The 22,294-nt window shown below is 34.0% G+C and overlaps 1 protein-coding gene across 1 annotated transcript; it reads right to left on the minus strand.

The window, feature by feature from the left end:
• Nucleotides 1-5,720: 5,720 nt before the first annotated feature.
• LOC108371311 (glycine-rich cell wall structural protein 1.0-like) lies at nucleotides 5,721-6,182 on the minus strand. Its single transcript, XM_017626853.1, has one exon. It carries the CDS (start codon nucleotides 6,180-6,182, stop codon nucleotides 5,721-5,723), a length of 462 nt encoding a protein of 153 aa, XP_017482342.1.
• Nucleotides 6,183-22,294: the final 16,112 nt, after the last annotated feature.

Consider the following 22,294-nt stretch of genomic DNA (forward strand, 5'->3'; position numbering starts at 1 on the left):
TTATTAACACTGACTTAAAGTATGAGAATTTTTATGAAACCAAGACGCTGTCTTGTAAAAAGTATTTGCATGTGCTGTGAAGTCGAAAGGAAAGTTTAGTGTAAGAAAAAATAAGAATATAAATTTACATATTTGTATTTTTACGTACATACATATGTATACACATGTACATACATTCTTGTAAATAAATGCATTTAAAACAAAATGACTAATTAAAAGTCTGAAGTAAGTTTTAGTTGCATTTGGGTGGATGGCATGAGCAGATGCAGATTTTACTTACAGATATCAATTTCTAGTAGTTTCTTAGATTTGAATGACTCCTACTGGCCACTAGTAAATTTAAATATTTAAGTCTCCTTTGCAAATTTGCGCCAATTGTTTATCCCAAGTGCAGACAGGTCCTTCCTTGGTTCTTCTACTGTGTTCGTCGGCGCACTGGATTTCGTTGTTCACCCATGAGTGCGGAGTGGAAGGATGTTTTTACTATAGCATCGTTATCTATGCGTACAGCATGGCGATCGTCGTATTTTTATGCGCTTAACTATGACCATGCCATTAAAAAGCTCATATATGTAGTTCGTCATTCCATCTTCTTCGGTTCTCGTATCCCACGCAAACAGGGCCGTAGAATTTGCGTAGAACAGTTCTCTCGAAAGCCCCCAAAGACTTCTCATGTTTGTTCGACATAGTCCATTTTCCTCCGTCATATAAACATAATGAGAGATTTGTAGAGCGTAATTTTTGTTCGTCGAGAGAAGGTTTTGCTTTTTAGCGAGCCCAAGGTGGCACCTGTTGGCAAGAGTTACTCTTTGTTTTATCTCTATGCTGATATTATTGGTGGTGTTTTTGCTAGCTTATAGGTAGGCAAAGTCCTTCCCTAATTCAAAGTAATAACTGCCAACCGTGACGTGTGTCCCAATACCCGAAGACTTTTTATGCGTTCACGGCTAGACCAACTTTTTTAGCTTCTTCTTCTAAGCTGTTAATTGCTCCGGTGACACCTCTGGGTTTCAGGCCAACGATGCACAGTGTTTCGACTACATATATAGAGGCAGGTGGAAAGAAGTCATGATGGCGGTTGATAAAAACAACCTTGCGGGCTTAGAAAAGGAAAACTAATAGAAATAAATACGAAATTTCACATCATTTACTCACCCCCGCCCGCCCCTCTACGAACGGTTCATCGCCGAAGAAATACTAGGATCGGCGCGATACCGACCAATCAGTTTAGTTGCCTTTAGCGGTGAGTCCATTAAGCACTTATAGCGCATTTGTTTTTGGTTTGCCCTGAAGCATAGGAACATATACAAATGTACACTTTAAATAGAAAAAAAAATTGATCCCCTCCTGTATGCCCTGACATATAAACACATTTCATGTGAAAGTGCCTGAGTTTCATAATATGAAATTCATATGAAAATCATATGGAATCAGAAGTCCTCCCAATCCAGTAAAATGTACAAATTTTTGCAAACGAATATAGAATGAAAAATACTATGGAAAATATGACAGCACTGAAAAAAATTTATATTTAAATTTGATTTAATATTCGTATATAGGGAAAGCGTATCTACACGAAATTTATTTAAAAAAAAACACAAAGCCTTCATTAAAGTGTGGAAGCACGCGATCTTTAAAAATTGAGTGCAAAGCGCAGGGCATGTTGTGCAGCAAATAAGTATTCCATCTCGTCTTCTGATTGTAGACGTTGTAGTGATCAGGCCCGGCAAATAATGTGGTAAGGAATTGTAGGTGTTTAATTACCCATACAGAAAATGCTCCAGTAAAGTAAATAAGTAAAGTATAATTTTTCTTATAGAAATTTTAAAGGTATCTTTCACCAGCCATAAATTACTTCAGTTTAACTCAGCGATTGATCTTAATTAAGCTAATTATATTTTAGCAGTTTCACATACCTAGAAAAGATTTTCCGCTGAAATTAAGTAAAGCCGCCATAGTCTGAATCGCAGCCAACTTCATTCAGTCAACTGACTGACTGCGGGCTGGGAAATAAATACGAATTACAAATAACCTGGTTTGGTGGTAAAAAATCTTCGAAGATTTGTTTACTACAAATACGGGCTATATGACTCAGTTGGAATGCATTTTTTTACTTAGTATGATGATTGACATACATAAGTCTTTCCATACCATATTCCATTTCAAATTTTTCTTCTTGGCATTTTAGAATATACATATAAACGTGTATATTCATAAATGAGTCACTAAGGAGTCCTATTTCGGAGCCTTTACTCGACTTAGTTATATGAGCTTAAATTGATACACCAAATGAGCCTTAATATGAGTCATATCAGACTCTTATTATCCCCATATGCGGCTCATTCCGATCTTTTTACGGCAAATTTCAGCCTCTTTAAAGGTTCTTAAATGACTCTTATTGGCCTCATAAATGACTACTTTCGGACTCTTATTTCAGGTTGTTTTTGAGTCTTATTTGCCCCGTTCTATGATTCTTATTGAACTCTTTTTTTTTTAGAGCCATGTTTGCACAGGTGCAAACATTTCTTTCTAATATTTCTATTGTATTTATATTGGCATAAAGTCATGACTCAGCACTTGGATCATATACATATGACTACTAAATGATTCATATAACCCAGCAAACACAGTCTCTAACGTTAGAAAAGTTTGGATTTCTATATTAAATAACTAGGGTAATTCTCTAATCGTTCTCGAGTAGATGACCAAGTTAGAGAACTACATTAGATTTCGATTCGAGAACGATTAGAGAAACAACGCAATTTTAAATAAAGTAAATAAACAATATTCCAAATGAACGAATCATAAATTATTTTTAAGTTCAAATAATGCATTATTATTTTATTGAAAATATATTTAATACAAATTTTATAAACAAGGCGTTTTATTTAAAAAAGGAAAACAGCAGTTTTAAATTTACATTCGAATCCCATTAGAAATCAATATTAGAATTCGATTAGAGTTTAAATATTTTCTGGAGTCGGGAACTATGTCCCATTTTAGTTGAGATCGCTATGATTTTCGATAGTTTTTCGAGTCGTACTCTAACGTGTGATATTGGCGAATGTGGCTAGTTCTATAGTTCTATAATCATTCTCTAATCGATAACTAACCTCAATGTTTTCTGGGTAAGATTCACAGATTTTTTGTTTTTGGAGTTCATGTTTCTTACCCACCTAATTCTCCTTTCGGACTCATATTCTGAAGGTCAAGATATGTTTCCGAGGTACTAGTTTTTGAAGCTACAAAAGTATGTAACAATTTCCTACATTTTCCATGAATTTGTTTGGTGATACAATTCTATCAACCATGTCAATAAAGGTATAGATGGGCCTTGACCACTCTCACCAACATACGAATTATGAAAACATATTAAAAAATTCCATTCATTCATTTTTAAGCGTACATATGAGGCTCTCTGGATGTATGCATTATTTGAAAAATTCGTTTTAAAGTAAAAAATAATCCAAAAATCGAATCTTCAAAATTACACTTCATTATACTAAATTTCAATGGGGCAATACTGAAATTCTTTCCAAGAGACTAATTAAGGAGTGAAATATTAAATTAGCGAAAACGAATAAAAATTCCGAAAATGTATGCGTACGTAAGCTTTATTGGGTTAGTGTGACAAGAAAAGAACACAATTTCGAAAAAATGGAGCCAGTTGGGCAAATAATTTATCAAGTTTCTGTTGATTGCTCATATCTTAATAAAAAAAACCTTATCTCACATTTTTACTTCTTAAAAAGTAACTACGGATTGTGAGCTACCTGATAGCAACCGCTATAAACAATGTATGTTTTAAAAATTACTCACAATAAATGTTTGTGATTTCAGAATTGGGTAAAATGCAGTANATTGTGAGCTACCTGATAGCAACCGCTATAAACAATGTATGTTTTAAAAACCTCACAACACATGTTTGTGATTTCAGAATTGGGTAAAATGCAGTGATTTGTTTATTTATAAAAAATTAAGTGAAAGGCGTTTATATATTTATGAATCGATCTTGGGAGATCGATTTATTATTTTAACCATTTCTTCCTGCATCGATTATTTTAATTTTGATACGAATTTTTTACTTCGATCTGACATCTCTAGTGCCGAGAAGAATCGATAACTCGATACTTTTTGAAAAGTATTGAGTAAGAATCGCAAATACCAAAAGTACCGACGCGTAAAAGCTTTCCTTATTCTGGTTTACACAACACTAAAAAGTTTTAGAGGTCAATTATAAATATCGCAACAAAAAAAACCATTAATCCCGTTTTTTTAAGTCATGGCTATGAATTTTAGTATGGCATTTTCTTTGAGATAAACCTAACAGAATATGTAAAAGAATGGTAACGATACATATACATATGTATGCATGTAGGTATGTATATTAAATTATTGAATGTACAACTAAAGAGGTCTAAGTTCGGTTGAAGCCGAACATTAAATACCCGGCGCACGTATTAAATACAGTTTTTTCACCTTTCCAAAAACTACCGTTGCGACTATTTCTAACATCTTCGATAGAATGTTTAGTTAGACTTATGAGATAAACTTGTGTACATATTCATAAATTGGCGGTGCCTCAATGAAACTTGGGGAGTAGGTTTCTTATGGAAGGTTGCTGTTGAAATGGGTGACTGAAGCCACGCCTACATCCATATAACGATATTTTGAAAAACAAGCCAAAACTTCGATTTTTCATTAGTTAATGGAGCCTAATTGCTAAACAGAGATGTCAAAGAGTTAATATTTTATCAGAGACTGTGTTCTTATAAAATTTTGAAAAATTAGCGTTGCACTGCTCGTTATGATACAAACTTTATATGTACTTCAATAACCGCTTTGCCACTGTACGCGCATTTATTAAGGCCTCACCAAGTCATAAGTTGAAAGTCTTTGAAATCTAAGGTACACACATTGCTTTGAGTCACATTAATCAAAAACAAAAAAAAAAAGTTCATACTCGGACAATAATTACGTTGGCCGCCGTAGCAGTATGGTTAGAGGTGCAAACTTCCACTCGGGAGGACCAAGGGTCGAACCCTGGTCATAGCAACATAATTTTTGTTTTTTTAATAAACCTCCGAGTGTACTTCTGTCTTTGTCGTTCAAAGGCGGCGTAAAACTTTAGGTGCATCACCTTTAGAAGAGAAACTGCCAAACACGAAAAAAAAGTGTAAGCGCCAAAATATTATTGTTATTATAATTAATTACTTAGACTTTTTACTTCTTTCATTAAACCTTCGACTCGAATAAAAACACGATAAAAAATAAAAAAACGTAAATCTGATAGGAATTTTCCGATTTTACTCGGATTTTTGAAATCACTTACTCCTGAACCGATTTTCATTGGTCCAACTTTGTTTTTGGCTAACCGTCTCTCAAAAACCGAATATTAAAATATCTGCTTTGAGGTGTGGTGGTTGAAGTTTGGTTAATCATCACCTTTTCATGAATGCCTCACACAGTTTCTTCTTTTCGAATGCCGTGGAAATGTTTCGTTTTAAATATTTAACTTAGAATTAATTTATTAAAAACATAAAAATCAGCATCCTCATGAAATCCAAAGTAAAATGGTTACAGTAGTTTACGTTTTGCATTTTTTCTTCATTTTTTGACAAGCAGTTTTACATTCATACATAGTTCAGTTAAGTGAGAGAAAGCATTTGCCAAATAAACAAATCTAGTCACGAATTTTGCCAGTGTAACACAAGAAGAGTTTACCACCCTTTACCGCCGCCGCCGCCACCAAAGCCACCACCTCCGTATCCACCAGCTCCACCACCATGACCGCCACCAAAGCTTCCGCCACCATAACCACCTCTACCACCACCACCACCACCTTTTCCTCCAAAGCCTCCACTTCCACCGTAGCCCCCACTACCGCCACCTCTGGAACCACCATATCCACCACCGCCGCCTTTTCCGCCAAAGCCTCCGCTTCCACCGTAACCGCCACCGCCTCCACGTCCTCTGCTACCGCCACCGCTATATCCGCCTCCACTGAGTCCACCACCGCCATATCCGCCTCCACTGAGTCCGCCACCGCCATATCCTCCGCCACCACTACCTTTGCCACCTCTACCACCACCTCCTTGCCAGCCACCACCGCCGCCACCCAAATTACCAGCCGCAGCGAATGCTATCAGGCTCAACAACAACACTATGACGAAAGCCCGCATTGCAATTTGATTTTCAGCGGTTCTGGCTTGATGATTCGCTGATATATTTATTTTTTGGTGTATTGTCCAACTCTGGTGGTTGGATTCACTGATGCCGCTGACAGTTGCAACATCGCTTTTATACACGAAACGTTTGGTGAATTTCACAGTTGGCGCTTGGAATTTGTGTTCCCTTTTCTTACATGTTCACGCTCTTTTATTTTATTGTTTTTCTAATTTTTATATTTATTATTTTTTTAATACTTAATATTAGTTTTTGCAATGCAATTGTATATGTTTTTGTATATTTTTTTTTGTTTGTAATTAACGAAGTTCGACGCGCTCATCTCAAGCATAAATTAACAAAATCAGTTTAATTGCAGTGCATGACGTGTACCTACAGCATACACATACTCGTAAACACACACATGCGCACGAAAAAGCATATATTTATTGCTAAATATTTCAGTTCACACTTGCAGAGTCATGAATCATGATAATGGCGGGATGCAGCAAAGAGGCGGAAAGAACAATTGTAAATCAAATATGTGTACATGCATGTTGTCGGTGGTACTGCAAAACTTTCTATGTCAATTATGACCTTGGGTGCTTAAGAGCCCTGACACCTGTATCTGATCGGTTCGGTTAATCGATCATCTTCATCAGTAAAAGGGAGATAGTTTTGTCATTAGTTTATGAGAGTGTACTGATTTGCATATGCATTCCGGTGCCTGTAACAGACCATCTAAGTTCCAAGAGTAATAATTGACATAGAACGTTTTGCAATATCATTGACGATATACTCAAACGCGAAAAATACGCTTACACATATATTTAAATGTAAGCTGGATATCACTGTATGCGACGTTACTTTTCGTTAATGCGCAAAATACAACACATAAATATTTGCGCGAATACATATTGGTACAAATAAGATTCTTACTCGATTCCTATTTGTACTGATTGGTATTTGCGCAAATATTTGTGTGGGTTACTTTGTGCATAAGTCAAGTAGCGCGCCTACGTACTTGAAAAATAATTGATATTTATATTCGCCGCCTAATGGTGAATTTCCACTAGGCAATAAATGACAACATTCTTAATGACAATATTGGGCAATAAAAATTTCCGCGCCATTGCGTTCATAAAAATAGTCATTCTCCGGTAGGTTCTGTAATTCACTTCCGAGTGAATTTCAACCCCTGTCAATTTGAATTTAAAACGAATTTTATTGCATCTCAATTGGAAGTGAATTACAGAACCTGCCTGTATGTCTGTTTCCACATGGCATTTTTTAAATGGCATATATTTTTTGCCATTTCAATGCCTAGTGGAAATTCGACATAATAAATATTGATTAAAAAAATATAATGAATACTAGTGAATAGCAATTTGTCGAAGACTCAATTAAGAGAAAAATTCATATTCAACAGTACTTAAAAAAAAAAAACATTTTGCGCCAAGAATGATAGAATACAAGATTGCGCCGATCAGAGAGGATTTTTGAGAATAACTTTTGTGTGACGTCACACTGGTGCAATTGCGAGAGTGAAATGCCAAAACGTGAGCAAGAATGGAAGAAGAAGAAAAAATGTTGCAAAGAAAACGTAAACAAGTTGCACCAGTGTGACGTCATGCAAACAACGATTCTGTCAAATTCGTTAAGAGAGGAATAGCGGTCCGAGATCGGCGCAACCTTTGTATTCTCTCAATCGTGATTTTGCGCTAACGTTTATGCTAAGTACTTGGCCGAACTCCTCCTCCAATTTTTGGTATAAATCTTAATGCTTTATTTCAAACGAGCAAATGCCCGGCTTGCTTCGCGTCGTCTGATGAGAATATTTCCGTTTGCAAAGGCAAAAATAGTGTTAAAAAGCAAGAACAGGTTGTAAAGTAAAAATTGTTAGTTTAGATTGAAACGACTGAAAAGCAGAACCCTCCAAGGCCGACTTTTAGCGATATAATATCATACATATGGAATACTACAATCTATGTTATCAGCTTTTTCGATAGTCTTATTTCAACCTGTAATCTCTGCAGTTGATCTGATCAAAATTGTGCCTTGACAGACGGTAGTAAATATTGCGGATTAACGAGTCGCTAAGCCGTGGGTTCGAGCCCCACTGCCAGCGGTTTTTTTATTCATTCAACTATATATAACTTATGTATATATTTTTTTAATTTGTTGTTGTTGACTTTTTTAATAAAATTGAACTCTAAAAATTTAGATGAACTAGTAAAGAAACAAATAATGCGAAATAAAATAAAATAAAAGTATTTAAATAATTTATTCTTTTGTGTGCTGATCAATTTTCTTTCGATTTTGTTGCTTGTATAGGCTTTGGTTGATCTAACTGGTGCTAGTGCAAGTGAAAACACAGTTTCCTTCACTTTATGCTCGACGTTTCGCTTACACGCAACCCTTCGGAATGCCTATGGGAAACCCTCTATCCCCAACAATAGCAGATATTATTATGGATGACCTGCTGGACAACACTTTATCGGAACTAAAGGAGCTGTATAATATCGAAATCAAATTTATAGTAAAGTATGTGGACGATAGCTTTGCCATTATTAAACGAAGCGACGTAAAAACAATTTTAAAGACACTAAACAAATACCATAGTAAATTACAGTTTACAATGGAAAGTGAGAAAAACCTCAGCATACCCTTCTTAGAAGCAGTTATACATAGGGACAAAAACAAGNTTCGATTTTGTTGCTTGTATAGGCTTTGGTTGATCTAACTGGTGCTAGTGCAAGTGAAAACATAGTTTCCTTCACTTTATGCTCGACGTTTCGCTTACACGCAACCCTTCGGAATGCCTATGGGAAACCCTCTATCCCCAACAATAGCAGATATTATTAGGGATGACCTGCTGGACAACACTTTATCGGAGCTAAAGGAGCTGTATAATATCGAAATCAAATTTATAGTAAAGTATGTGGACGATAGCTTTGCCATTATTAAACGAAGCGACGTAAAAACAATTTTAAAGACACTAAACAAATACCATAGTAAATTACAGTTTACAATGGAAAGTGAGAAAAACCTCAGCATACCCTTCTTAGAAGCAGTTATACATAGGGACAAAAACAAGCTATTATTGAACTGGTACTCCAAGCCAATTTCATCTGGACGTATAATAAATTTCTTATCAACCCAGCCCCTTAAATATAAAATTAATACTGCAAAAAATCTAATCATCATAATTTCAAACTTTTTTCTCAGAAGTGTTTTTTGAGTATACAGTTTAGGTGGCTAAAAGTTACCGTTGATTTTTTAGAATTTTTTTAGCGAAGGTGTGTAGCGCTGCTACTGAATTTCAAAATACGTAAATATTTTAACGAATTGGTTACTTAAGCGGGTTAGGTACTTAAGCGGGTTTCACTGTAGGTACAAAAAACGGATCACTAGGCACACGATTATCAGATCACGATGCGATCATAAGGAAAAGGAAAAACAATACAGCACTAGCACAACATGTAATCACGAGCGGTCACACAGCTGATCTAGTTAACACAAAGGTACTTGACCATTATTCAATAATACAAGGTTCGATAAACTGACAGTTGTCTCTCTCGCACCGCTCCCTTAGCAATGGCACAGTGTTGCTTCTTTGCAAATTTACTTGTAAAAAGTGTAGCTTTGCTGTTAAATCGAAGTATTAGCTTTTGTGCAATATGTTTATTTGTATACGCATATGAAGCACATTTAACTNATAAATTTCTTATCAACCCAGCCCCTTAAATATAAAATTAATACTGCAAATCGAATCACTAAAATACTTACCATAAGTCACAACAAATTTGGAGGCGAAAACATAAAGAAGATACAACAAAATAATTATCCCACGCATTTAACAAAAAGTCGAATCGAACAGGCGCTCATGAAAAGTAATAACCAAGNTTGCTTCTTTGCAAATTTACTTGTAAAAAGTGTAGCTTTGCTGTTAAATCGAAGTATTAGCTTTTGTGCAATATGTTTATTTGTATACGCATATGAAGCACATTTAACTGATGAAAACATGAATTGTTTTTAAATTGGATGTTTACATAAATCTCATAGTAGTGTTATTTTAATTTTGAGTCCTTTTGAATTTTTTATACAGCTAAATAGCACATAAATTNTAAATTACAGTTTACAATGGAAAGTGAGAAAAACCTCAGCATACCCTTCTTAGAAGCAGTTATACATAGGGACAAAAACAAGCTATTATTGAACTGGTACTCCAAGCCAATTTCATCTGGACGTATAATAAATTTCTTATCAACCCAGCCCCTTAAATATAAAATTAATACTGCAAAAAATCTAATCATCATAATTTCAAACTTTTTTCTCAGAAGTGTTTTTTGAGTATACAGTTTAGGTGGCTAAAAGTTACCGTTGATTTTTTTGAATTTTTTTAGCGAAGGTGTGTAGCGCTGCTACTGAATTTCAAAATACGTAAATATTTTAACGAATTGGTTACTTAAGCGGGTTAGGTACTTAAGCGGGTTTCACTGTAGGTACAAAAAACGGATCACTAGGCACACGATTATCAGATCACGATGCGATCATAAGGAAAAGGAAAAACAATACAGCACTAGCACAACATGTAATCACGAGCGGTCACACAGCTGATCTAGTTAACACAAAGGTACTTGACCATTATTCAATAATACAAGGTTCGATAAACTGACAGTTGTCTCTCTCGCACCGCTCCCTTAGCAATGGCACAGTGTTGCTTCTTTGCAAATTTACTTGTAAAAAGTGTAGCTTTGCTGTTAAATCGAAGTATTAGCTTTTGTGCAATATGTTTATTTGTATACGCATATGAAGCACATTTAACTGATGAAAACATGAATTGTTTTTAAATTGGATGTTTACATAAATCTCATAGTAGTGTTATTTTAATTTTGAGTCCTTTTGAATTTTTTATACAGCTAAATAGCACATAAATTACGTAGATGTATTAATATTTCGTTCAATATTTCGTTTAAACTGCCAGATTTCCTGCAAATACAATAGAATTTACAAAAGGAATTTAACTACTAGTTGCCTACTTTGCGTACTTTTCTACTACCATTTTCGCAACAAGTAGGGATGCAAACGATGCATTGATATTTTTGAAACATCGATAATATCGCCTCAAAATTCGATGTTTACCATAAATGTTTACAATTTCCTAAAATCGCTAAATTGACGATACATCGATGCCAGTTTCAGCGATGTTTTAACATCGACTTATGCCCCTAAAAATTTTTGACTGGCCATGAATTTTATTACTTATTCTTTTGAGGAAATACATCCATATGTAAGTAGTTTTCTAATTGAACAGAGAGTTGGAACTGAAAAGTATTAAATTTTCCTTTTAATGTGACTACAGCTTAACNCTTACTTAGTCATTAGGCTCAGCAAACTTACGACGGCATGCATTTCTATTATATTTATAGGAAGGGTAAAGGATTAGTAAACAAATACAGGGAAATACATCCATATGTAAGTAGTTTTCTAATTGAACAGAGAGTTGGAACTGAAAAGTATTAAATTTTCCTTTTAATGTGACTACAGCTTAACAAATTTCAAAACATCGGATACCATCGATATATCGATGTTTTTCTGGCGATGTATTTTAGCATCGATGTTCATTTTTTCGAAACATCGATGTATCGATGTTACTCCCCAAAATTTGCATCCCTAGCAACAAGGCATTGCATTCTTCCCCTTTCTCTGTCCTTCGTAAATGCAACCTTTTGTAAGGGAGTGTCAAACCGCGGCTGCCAATAATTATCTAACCTTGTATTATTGAATCATGGTACTTGACATAAAAAAGAGAGAAAGAATAATACGTTAGAGAGCCTCCGCATAATGCAAAATAGAGAGAGGACAGTCAATAAAAAAGAAGGCACAAACGACATTACGGCCATGATAAAAATATAGTAAGGTAGAAAAGCTGAGAGTCACTTTTAAAATTCTTGACGTTTCCAAACAATTTAATTTTTAAATTTACTCACAAACTCACACACACATTTTCATTTTCAAACTCAATCAACAACAATTTCGAACAATTTCATTTTTTTATTTTCACTTTTATATGATTTTAAAATGTTGGCAAACTTCAAAAAAAAAATCATGGCCGACAAATTGAGAGAACGGTTCTACCTTGCTATATTTTTATCATGATTACGGCTAGCTACTTACTCTGTTTACAAAACACAATCAGTTCGACAAGTTTACCATTGGAAGCTGGTACCGATATTTAGTTCTTAAGCCTTTTATTAGCCTATATATTTGTAAATGTAAGTTTTGTTAGTTTTTGTGTTTGTTGTTGTCTTTGATCATCACATAAATGTGTTTTTATTTGCTTTAATAATGTATAATTGTAATTGTATGAATGTTTTTGTTGTTTTCAATAAAGATTTGTGCCCAATAAAATAAATAAATCCAATAAAAAAAATTTAAATAAAATACAAATAATTTAGCAATCGCTGGAACCGAGGTTCGATCCGCATTAATTTTGAGGAATAGCTGCAGGACTTAATCCAGATGAACTGCAGTTAAGTGTGGGGTATTATCTGTTCTTTCCAGCTGCATCCATATATGTATATTATGAATTCGAACCTAATCGGACCAGAATAGGGTTCGGCTCAAGCGCCACCTTGCAGGTCTATTTTTTGCAAACGATATTCAGATTTTGAAAACAAAAACAATATTGAGGCTCAATATTTTAAACTGGGATTTTGAAGAATTCAAAAATATTTTTTGCTATCGTGTTGCTATTTGTAAATAATATAATCATCTTAAATTTTTACAGCGAATATCGATAATTCTTAACGTCCGAGAAATACTATAATAAGTAATTCAAATTTTAGGGAATCTTATCAAATGCGTGAAATAAACTATGCATATGTACAGCTTTTTATTGGATCAAGCTCTTTCACTTATAATTTATCATTTTCTTATTTCATAACCGTATCATTATTTAGCTAAGAACTTTTATACCCAATACGAATAAAGCAAACTTTTTTTCAAATTCTGTGAGAAATTCTTGATTTTTAAGTGCATGTAAAATATTATCCTTGCAAAGTCTTTCCAAGGTTTGAATAAAAGTTGAACACAGTTTAATTCAAATTTATACCCAAGTTTTTCTCAAATGGAGAGCCCAGATTATGTTTTGCAAACAAAAAAAGTGGGTACAATTGGGTACACTTGAAATTCAAAATTGGAAACTGGAAAATGAATTGGAGTAGGAACCTGATTCGAAAGCGATGTACTAGAGATAAAGTTGCTGCAAACCAGCAGCAAAACAAGTAATCTTCTAATCAACAACAATGGTCCAAAGCCGAGACCTTCAACGCACAACGAAGGCCCATAACATCCCTGGTACATATGTGCATATCATCGGTCGTATAAAATAATCCGTAACTTTTGATTGGCCTCCTAACTGAACTTACTAAATATGAGCTTTTACTATAATTAAATATTTACTATTACCATTCACCAAAATGATACTGTAGACAACGTTCGTTTAACTCGTCAAATCTAAGTATTTTCTAATGAAAATTGGTACATTGCTAAAATTTTTTGTTGTAATCCTAGGAAATTACCAAACCCATGAACTACATGTCAAATGGCTTACATTTTGTTTATAACCGCCAACTGCAGCTTTTGGCATATCGCTAATCAAATGTGTGTTTGAATGGTTTTCTCTTAAGAGCGAAATACACCACACAAGCGGCTTGTCAAACATACTTTTCCCATTTTGCCATAGACCATGCAAACATGAGTCGTTCAAGCACAGAATTTTAGTTTTCTTTCGGTTAACAATGTAAAACATTTTAGTTTTCTACCATTATTCTCCCTTACGTCTTCACTTGGTGAAATTTCAGTTGCAATTGAGGCGATTTTACCATCCACATCGCAAGCGGTTTGATCAAACGTCAACATGGCGGCCAGAAAATCAAAAAAATTTGATTTTTGCTCAAATTTCCCTCAAGCGGTTTGTCAAACCTTCAAACACCCCATAGACAGCACAAATGGCTTGAAGCAAAGGGAAATTTCGCTTGGTTTGTCAAGCTGCTTGTGTTGTGTATTTCGCTCTTAAGTTGTTGTAGTAGAATTATCAGATTATTTCATCATTATAACGGATATCCACTCAAGCAGCGAAGCGGATTTATTTGGAGGGCATTGCTTAGCGGATGGCCATATTAAAATAGCTGATTAGTTACTCATGTGGAATAAGTTACTTATTTCGTAAGCCTTTAAGTTTTTTGACAATTGTTTACTGCAGTTCGTAATTACAAGAAATACATTTTAAAACATTTACTCTGCGAATTGAATATTTATATGCAAAAAAAAAAATAAACTGAGCGCACTTGTACACATTTCAAGCCATTCAATGTGTTTTAATTTTGACAGCGGGTGCCCGCCAGCCCGTTACGTGCTCTCCGCTTCTTGTGATTTTTCTTGAGAGCTGGATTCCAAGCTTATCACCCTAAGGAATCGTCTGTGCAAACGGTAGATCGATTAAAAATTGATATATGTATGTCAAACTAACTTAATCCTTTTTCTCTTTGGCTAAGAACGAATAGTATTGAAAAAGCGCGGAGTCGGATAATAACCAAGCCTCCTTTTTCAAATATCTCGACACCTGCGCCACATAACGGGTTAACTATCTTTCATATTGCAATGTAATCGTGTTTTAAACTAAGTTTGACATTTCAAGGATCTAGCTCATCGGGAAGTTAATTAAAAATTGATTGTGATTACACAAAATTTCCACAAATGCCTTACGTTTGTTTTTTCAACAGTTCGAAAATGGAAGGTAAAATAAAAACAACCTTTTCTTGATAAAAAGAACGCCCTACATCAGAATTTGGTTTAATAAAGTCTTATCTCAGCTGCCGATTCAAAAACGCCGCTCAGCTTATTTTCAATGTATTTTCGTTTGAGATAGGGCGTTCTTCAACAAAATTCTGAGGTAGGGTGTTTTTCAATAAAATTCTGAAGTAGGGCGTTCTTGGAAAGTTTTCTGAGATAGGGCGTTTTTGAACCAGCTGCCGAGATAGGTCGATCTTCCACTCAGCCATCGATATGTATACTATTAAAATAGTTTCACTGAAAACATTCCTCAAATAAAGGATATGATTTATGTTGAAACATAAAATATTTCTCTCAACCAAAAACCGAACAAATTTCTATTACGTGTTTTTTTTGCACAGACTGATGTTTTTAATTAAAATTTTGTTCTGTGAAATCCCGAAATATATATTATAACATTTAGAAAATCTGCATGCGGCTCTTATTTTGCAACGTCCGCCTTGACGTTGCCACACAGTTTTAAGGCTAAGTTAATCTAGACTTAATTTAAGTAGTGTAACCTAATATATTGGCAAGGCAATATAAATATTTTTGTCCAGGAATTTTTGATCTGGGTTATAGGCGGCAAATCAGCTGAAAAGGAAAATTCAATAGCAAAATATTTTCGCTTCTGGCTAAGTTTTTTTATGTCGGTAATGTACATACTAGGACTGTTTTTATTTATATTATCGGAGCAAGGAGCGAACCTGGCTATGGTGTTCGCCGACCTAGTTAGTAGAAATATTATACAGATTTGCTGAAGATTCACAAATACACATATTTTATTATAAGTAGGCGGAACGGCACCCACGTTTAAATATTTTAAAATAATGCAATCTCAATACGAAGAACATGGAATTTTAAAGATAAAATTTGTTGTAATAAGAATTAAAAGATAATTGACCTTACTTTTGTTTCACATAAGCGACCTTTCTGCCAAACTTTTTAACCGCTCATTCGTACTGACATGAGTTTTTAGTCGATAAAACCTGCTTTAACTTTGTCTATAGCTAAGCAGCATAAACCTTAAATTTTATGCCTCGATTTATCAGGTTCATTTTTTGTCGAGTAAAATTTTCTTAATCTTAATTCTAGACACTTGAAATCGATTCTATAATTACCCTGAGAAAATTTAAAGCAAGCGACTAGTTATTAAATTTGCGGAGAACACAGAAAAAGTACAAATGAATAAATCACATGCAAACCTATGCAAATTTATGCAATGATTTAATTTAACAACTTGGTTTCTAAACTATGTGATTCGAATATGCTCAAAAGATGAAGCAAATATAAAAACTAGTAAAAAAGTCTTAGTTCGAGCCAAACTGCAGTTACATATACACTCTAAAAAGTGCATGTAAAATTACTACTGAAAATTTATTTTTCAACCAGAATATGTGTACATATAAATACGCATAAGATATTCAAGGTTATTGAACATGGGATGTTTAAAATATATGTACATGCACATAAATATATACACGAAATATTTAAAATTGCAAACATTTTGAAGGTAAAAATACATTTCCTATTTATCATAAATATTCAGTGCTCATATTTAATAAATTTTAAAGATTATATGTTTAATATTGCTGTAAGCGACAAATTTGTTATGTGAAAGTGAACAGCTAGTTTTTAATTTTATTAGCACTTTATGAAAATTTGGATACATTAGGAGAGGCAACTGGTTACCTATCTTAATATGCCTAAATTTAAACAATTCTTTTTTAGAGTGTATATGTGGAGAAATTCATTTCTATGTTCGCACATTTTATTTGCAAAATGTGTAACAAGTAGGGAAGCTTTTGATGATTACACTGTCCAACAAAATTCTGGTGAGTAAAATATTGTAGCCGATTCTAATCCGACCGTAAATATATTGGATTGGCTCTAGTTTTCGAGCAACTTAGGTTTAAAGGTGCCTAAAACGCGTTTTTGGACATTTTCGAGCCTCTGTGTGGGAGGATATGAAAGCCTAAACACTGCCCTTTAATACCCAAATTCGCAGAAGATCTTATCGCCAACGTGAAAAATTTAAACCATGGGTATGTAGATACTATGAATGTATAGTCCTTATCATAATTTTAAGATTTAACCATTTGTCTTATTATTTTTTAATTTTTTGTTTATAAAAATATAGTATAATCTTTAACAAAAGCCATATAAATCCAAGCTTTGTGCAATATTTGACAAAAAAACAACAAACTTTCGAAAAAATTTCGAACTTTTTAATTCGATTTTTAAGAAATAATATGAGTACGCAGTTTTATAGCCCATTCAATTTTTTTGCAAGTTTAAAGTAACTGGGACTTATCAGAAACATCTTTAACCAAAAAAAATCCCAAAAAAAAAACAAAAACTGTATACTCAAATATTATTTTCAAAAATTTAATTGAAAAGCTTGAAATTTTTATAAAGTTTGTTGATTTTTTTTTAATTTTTCACAAAGATTGAAACTGGGATTTATATTTTTTCTGTTAAAGAAACAAACTATATTTTTAAAAACAAATAGTAAAATTAAAAAATATTAAGATAAATGTTGAAATCGTGTCAGAATGAGAGTGTCGTAAATTATGATAAGTGTAGCGAATCGAAGGCCCCTATTATGAGTTGCACTCTATCTTCGACTATGGTCGAAAGTGCTGATCGAAAAAAATTTCGTTCGATATTATGACGCTCATTCGATGAAGAATAGCGCTATTGTGCATTGCAGTCGCTGTGAGAAGCTTTGTTTACTACAAACCTTGTATAGTAAATAGTGTGCTTATACATATTTATGTAAATATGTGCAAATTAAAATGAAATGAAAAAGAAAGCGAGTATATACAAATTTGCTAAAAATTAATACAACGGAGTTCTGGTTCGACGATTCGTAAGAACATGAGAGCTTAATAAAGTGGCCAGGAGTAGAAAACGTTTAAGAGGGTTTAAGTGTAGTCTTTCGAATATATTTTGACATACAATATATTTGGGTGAAAATTTCTCAACTGGACTTCAGATTTCGGTCAAGTTGGAATTTTTGAGTGAAAATTTGTGAGTAGAGAGATTAATAGATGTGAAAGGGATTCTGAGATTTTTTTATTTTTATTTCAATTTTTACAGTTTTTATAAGCAATTAGATCGCTCTCACCCGCTTCGCTCAGTGTATGAAATCTGTACGTATTTTAAATAAACAGGTGGCAACCCCCTTCGAAATATTTTCCTACTAAACCCCTATTAAATCTCTCTTGCCTGACGTCCATATTGTGATAAATATTCCAATTATCGATTTCCTTTAATTCGAGAAGAATTTCATTTTTCAAAAAGGTGGCAATCCCCCTACATGTAGCTAAGAACTAAAACCCTTATCAAAAACCGATTGATTCGATTGATACCCATATTGTAGTAATTCATATAAATTAAATGAAATTAATTTTAAAACGGGTGGAAACGCTTCTGGAACACCCCAGCAATATTTTAAATGTTCAATCTGAAGGTTTCTAAGCAATCTTTCATTTAAACCCCATATATTAATTTTTCAGATGGCTTGCTAGTAATTAATTTAAATTTGGCTTTTCGAACAGGTTGCAACCTTTACCAAAATACTTTCAAACTACAACTTTTTTAAGTCTCTTAACATCTATTCTTTAATATAATTTTCAATTAAAAAACTTCCTTAATTTAAGTCGAATTTCACAGGTGAGTATGGAATTGACTTTATATACATATATGTATCTATACCAAGTTCCTGTACTCTATCAAAAATATTTTCTGTGATATGATATGCGGTATGAAAATTCCCTTGGAAGGTGCCACGCCCCCTCGTATAATAGAAATTAAATCTATCCTATATTTTGGGCCAAATGGCACTAGTGTACAAAATTTAGTGGGAATTATTTGAGTAGTTAAAGTTGAAAATTCTCTTTGAGAACATATTTTTAATGCAACTTGAATATTTTTAATATACTAATGCTCCAATATTACTACGTTTACAAAAAAAAAAATCATCCACTTTCATTAGATAAAAAAAAGATTCCATAAAAATTTAATTGCATATAAAATTAAAAAAATAAATACAATTAAAAAAAAAATCTCAGAATCCCTTTCACATCTATAGACCTCTCCACTCACATATTTTCACGCAAAAATTCCAACTTGACCGAAATCATAGATCCAGTTGAGAAATTTTTACCCATTTAGGAAATTTGTCTACAGCTTTATTAAAAATTTCCGACAGTCTAAAGAGGCGTTTGTAGTAGACCTGCTGTCCGTTACTCAAAACCTGCTGCAGCAATGCTCTCGAGCCAAATCTATTTAAAATACTTTAAAACTATCAACAGCTCTACGATTTTGTTCTCAGAGATCATGCCAACTGAATTTTGAGATTTTCTGAGAAACCAGCCTTTAGAGCTTGTGTTTAGTATTAACGAAGTTAGACCTGCATGAAGTTAATAAATAATTTTTAAAATTAGTGTCTAGCCGCCAAAAAGTAAGAAAAAAACGCAAAATGCATCGAAAGCAAAATTATGTTCGACAGAAAATTCGATACCCAACGAAAATTTCGACACGGTTGCATAATATGAATTTCACATTCGATCTTCGATAGCCAGCGAAGATCTAAAATCGAATGCAACTCATATTAAGGGCCGACCTTTCTGATACTAATATTTGTCTACTTCTGCGGTGAACCTAGACAATTTCACATTCAACTGACTTGAAAAATACACTAAAAATTTAAAACATTTCCATAACCGTTTCTTACCGTCTTTATTCATTTTTATTATTTAGTTGCGTTCCCTAACTCCCAAGAAGTTGCAAGAGTTTACAGGAATTTACCAGAAGCATTCTCGTACTCGTTTACTACTGGCTACTCGTGCTTTTTGACAGTTTTACAGGTTTTAACCCAGAAAAAATGGGGAACGCAACTAGTATAAGAGCATATTTTTGTCGGCCGCTGTGGTGTAGTGGTAAGCAGTGCGCGCTTTCACTCATCAGCACCTGGGTTCAAGCCCTGGTCAAAGCAACATCGCAAAATCTATAGAAAAAGGTTTTTTCTTAACAGCGGTCGTCCCTCGGCAGGCAATGGCAAACCTCCGAGTGTATTTCTGCCATGGAAAACAGCTTCTCATAAAAATACAATCGCCGTTCGGAGTCGGCGTAAAACTGTAGGTCCCTCCGCTTTGTGTGACAACATCAAGGCGCACACCACAAGTCGGAGGAGAAGCTCGGCCAAACACTAACATATGTGTAAGCGCCAATCTATTATATATTATTATTTTGCGAAAACATCTGTATTCAACGGTTACAATAAATTAATAAGTCCCGACTTAATCAGTATTACCCCGATGTACTACAAGATTATAAGCATGGAAAACGATACGATTTTTTCTTAGAAAACGACGCTTTGGGAGGAGAGTATAATTGTCAGAACGATGGACAAATAAGGTAAACGAAAAGTCATTCCCAAAATCAACAGCAAAAATTCCTGGTAAATGCGACGAGTATGATTTTCCATTGATTAACAAACGCTACTTGAGAAAGAAGTTTTTAACCCTTCGCCGGTTAAAAACATGTTTGCGTAGCCATGAATGAAAAAAAGTCTGATGGGTCTAGCACTTTGACACCTACACTTAGATATTTAAATTGACGCTGAAAGGATAATAGAAAGATTCGCAGAGGGAAAGCGCAAAATTGAGTTTGCAATTTAAATTATTATAATCAATATTCCGACTCTGCATTTCATCCCAACTACTTTAAAATACATTTGGCTTAAATCAATGTAAAGTCAGTATGGTTCTTTTACAAATGACTTTTCATGCTGAAGTAGTTAATTGCCCACAGTTAGATGATTTGATAACTAAAATTAAACTATTTTAAAAGATATGTATCAAAAGTGTAAGCATTTGGTTTATCTCAATGAGGCTGCTAGGCGATTATACAGCCATTTGAAGTTAATTGCTGCATAAGTAGAAATAAACTAATTTTTCTGAGGCGACGCGATACTTGCCACAATTTGTTGATTTCCAGAGAGGGTCAGAGTTCGAATCTCACTGCAGACAACATGCCACTTAAGATCTGATTCCCAGATATCATTGTACGCAGAATCAGAACCTGACCTTATAGATTTCAGATTGGCTCTATTTTTTGAGATATTTTGGCTTAAAGGTTATAATATAAAAACAGTACATGATGGAACATTTTCAATAGGATGTGAGGAATGCTTAAATACTATTCTTTTATCCTCAAAGATAATAAAGACGCTATGGTAGTATTTATTTTTGAAAATTTTTGAAAATGCACAGGTAAGCAAAAAGTCGAACATTTCTGCATATTTCTACCTTAAACATGTTTAAATAACTGAGACAATTTCATGTTATAGCTACTCGGTGTGTACATTTTTATACCCGAGCGCACTTGTGCACAAGTGTGCACAAGGGTATTATAACTTTGTTCACATAACGGTTGTTTGTAACAGGCAAAACGAATCGAGATAGATACAGACAAATGTATACATAAATGATCAGAATGAAAAGAGAAATCGATTAAGCGGTGACTGTCTGTCCGTCCGTCCGTCCGTCCGTCCGTCTGTGCACACGATAACTCGAGTAAAAATTGAGATATCTTAACGAAACTTAAAATGTATACACCCCGGCTTATCATGTAGCGGTAGCTTTCGGAAAGGTGGAAAACATATATTTAATACTTGCGCCGGGTATTTAATGTTCGGCTCCGCCCGAACTTAGACTTTCTTACTTGTTTTAACTTTGTTTTTGAAACCCATTTTTATGAAAGTCAAATTTTACCTTTTGTGCTAAAAGAGCGATATTTACCTTTTTTACATATTATTCAATAGATTCCACTAAGCCCGTTACTCCATTATATATGTCTAAAAAGTGCCAATTATGAGTATTCTGCCACTTTGAAGTCAAAATATCTTAAAAACCAATCTAATATTTCTAATTTCGGACTCCAATTTTACGGAAAAAAATCCTATAAGAATCAAGGTTCACTGTGACGCAAATTTTAAGAAAAAGTTAAAAAAAAAAATCTAGATAGCAAAATGGTTCGGCTTAGTTTTTTTTCCGGAGCTAAGCATTCAGCCCAATATCGGTCGGACTCTAATCACAATATATATGACAGTCGAAAAAGTTTAACAAGGTTTTGGCTTTAAGATATTCTGAAAAGGGCTGGCACCTGTTTTAAAAGTAGAACTTAATTGAAGTATGCACAAATTATAACAAAATATTAAAATGTGGGTGTCAAACAAAGGAGTGGTAAGATATACTTACTTTCAACATTCAGAATATTAAAG

Source organism: Rhagoletis zephyria, unplaced genomic scaffold, assembly GCF_001687245.7.
Source record: "Rhagoletis zephyria isolate East Lansing unplaced genomic scaffold, Rhagoletis_zephyria_1.1 Rzeph_scaffold_04879, whole genome shotgun sequence".
In the NCBI taxonomy this organism is placed as follows: Eukaryota; Metazoa; Arthropoda; class Insecta; order Diptera; family Tephritidae; genus Rhagoletis; species Rhagoletis zephyria.

Bases quoted from the DNA above. Each gene is read 5' to 3' on its own strand.
- LOC108371311 (XM_017626853.1), bottom strand. From the start codon at position 6,182: ATGCGGGCTTTCGTCATAGTGTTGTTGTTGAGCCTGATAGCATTCGCT.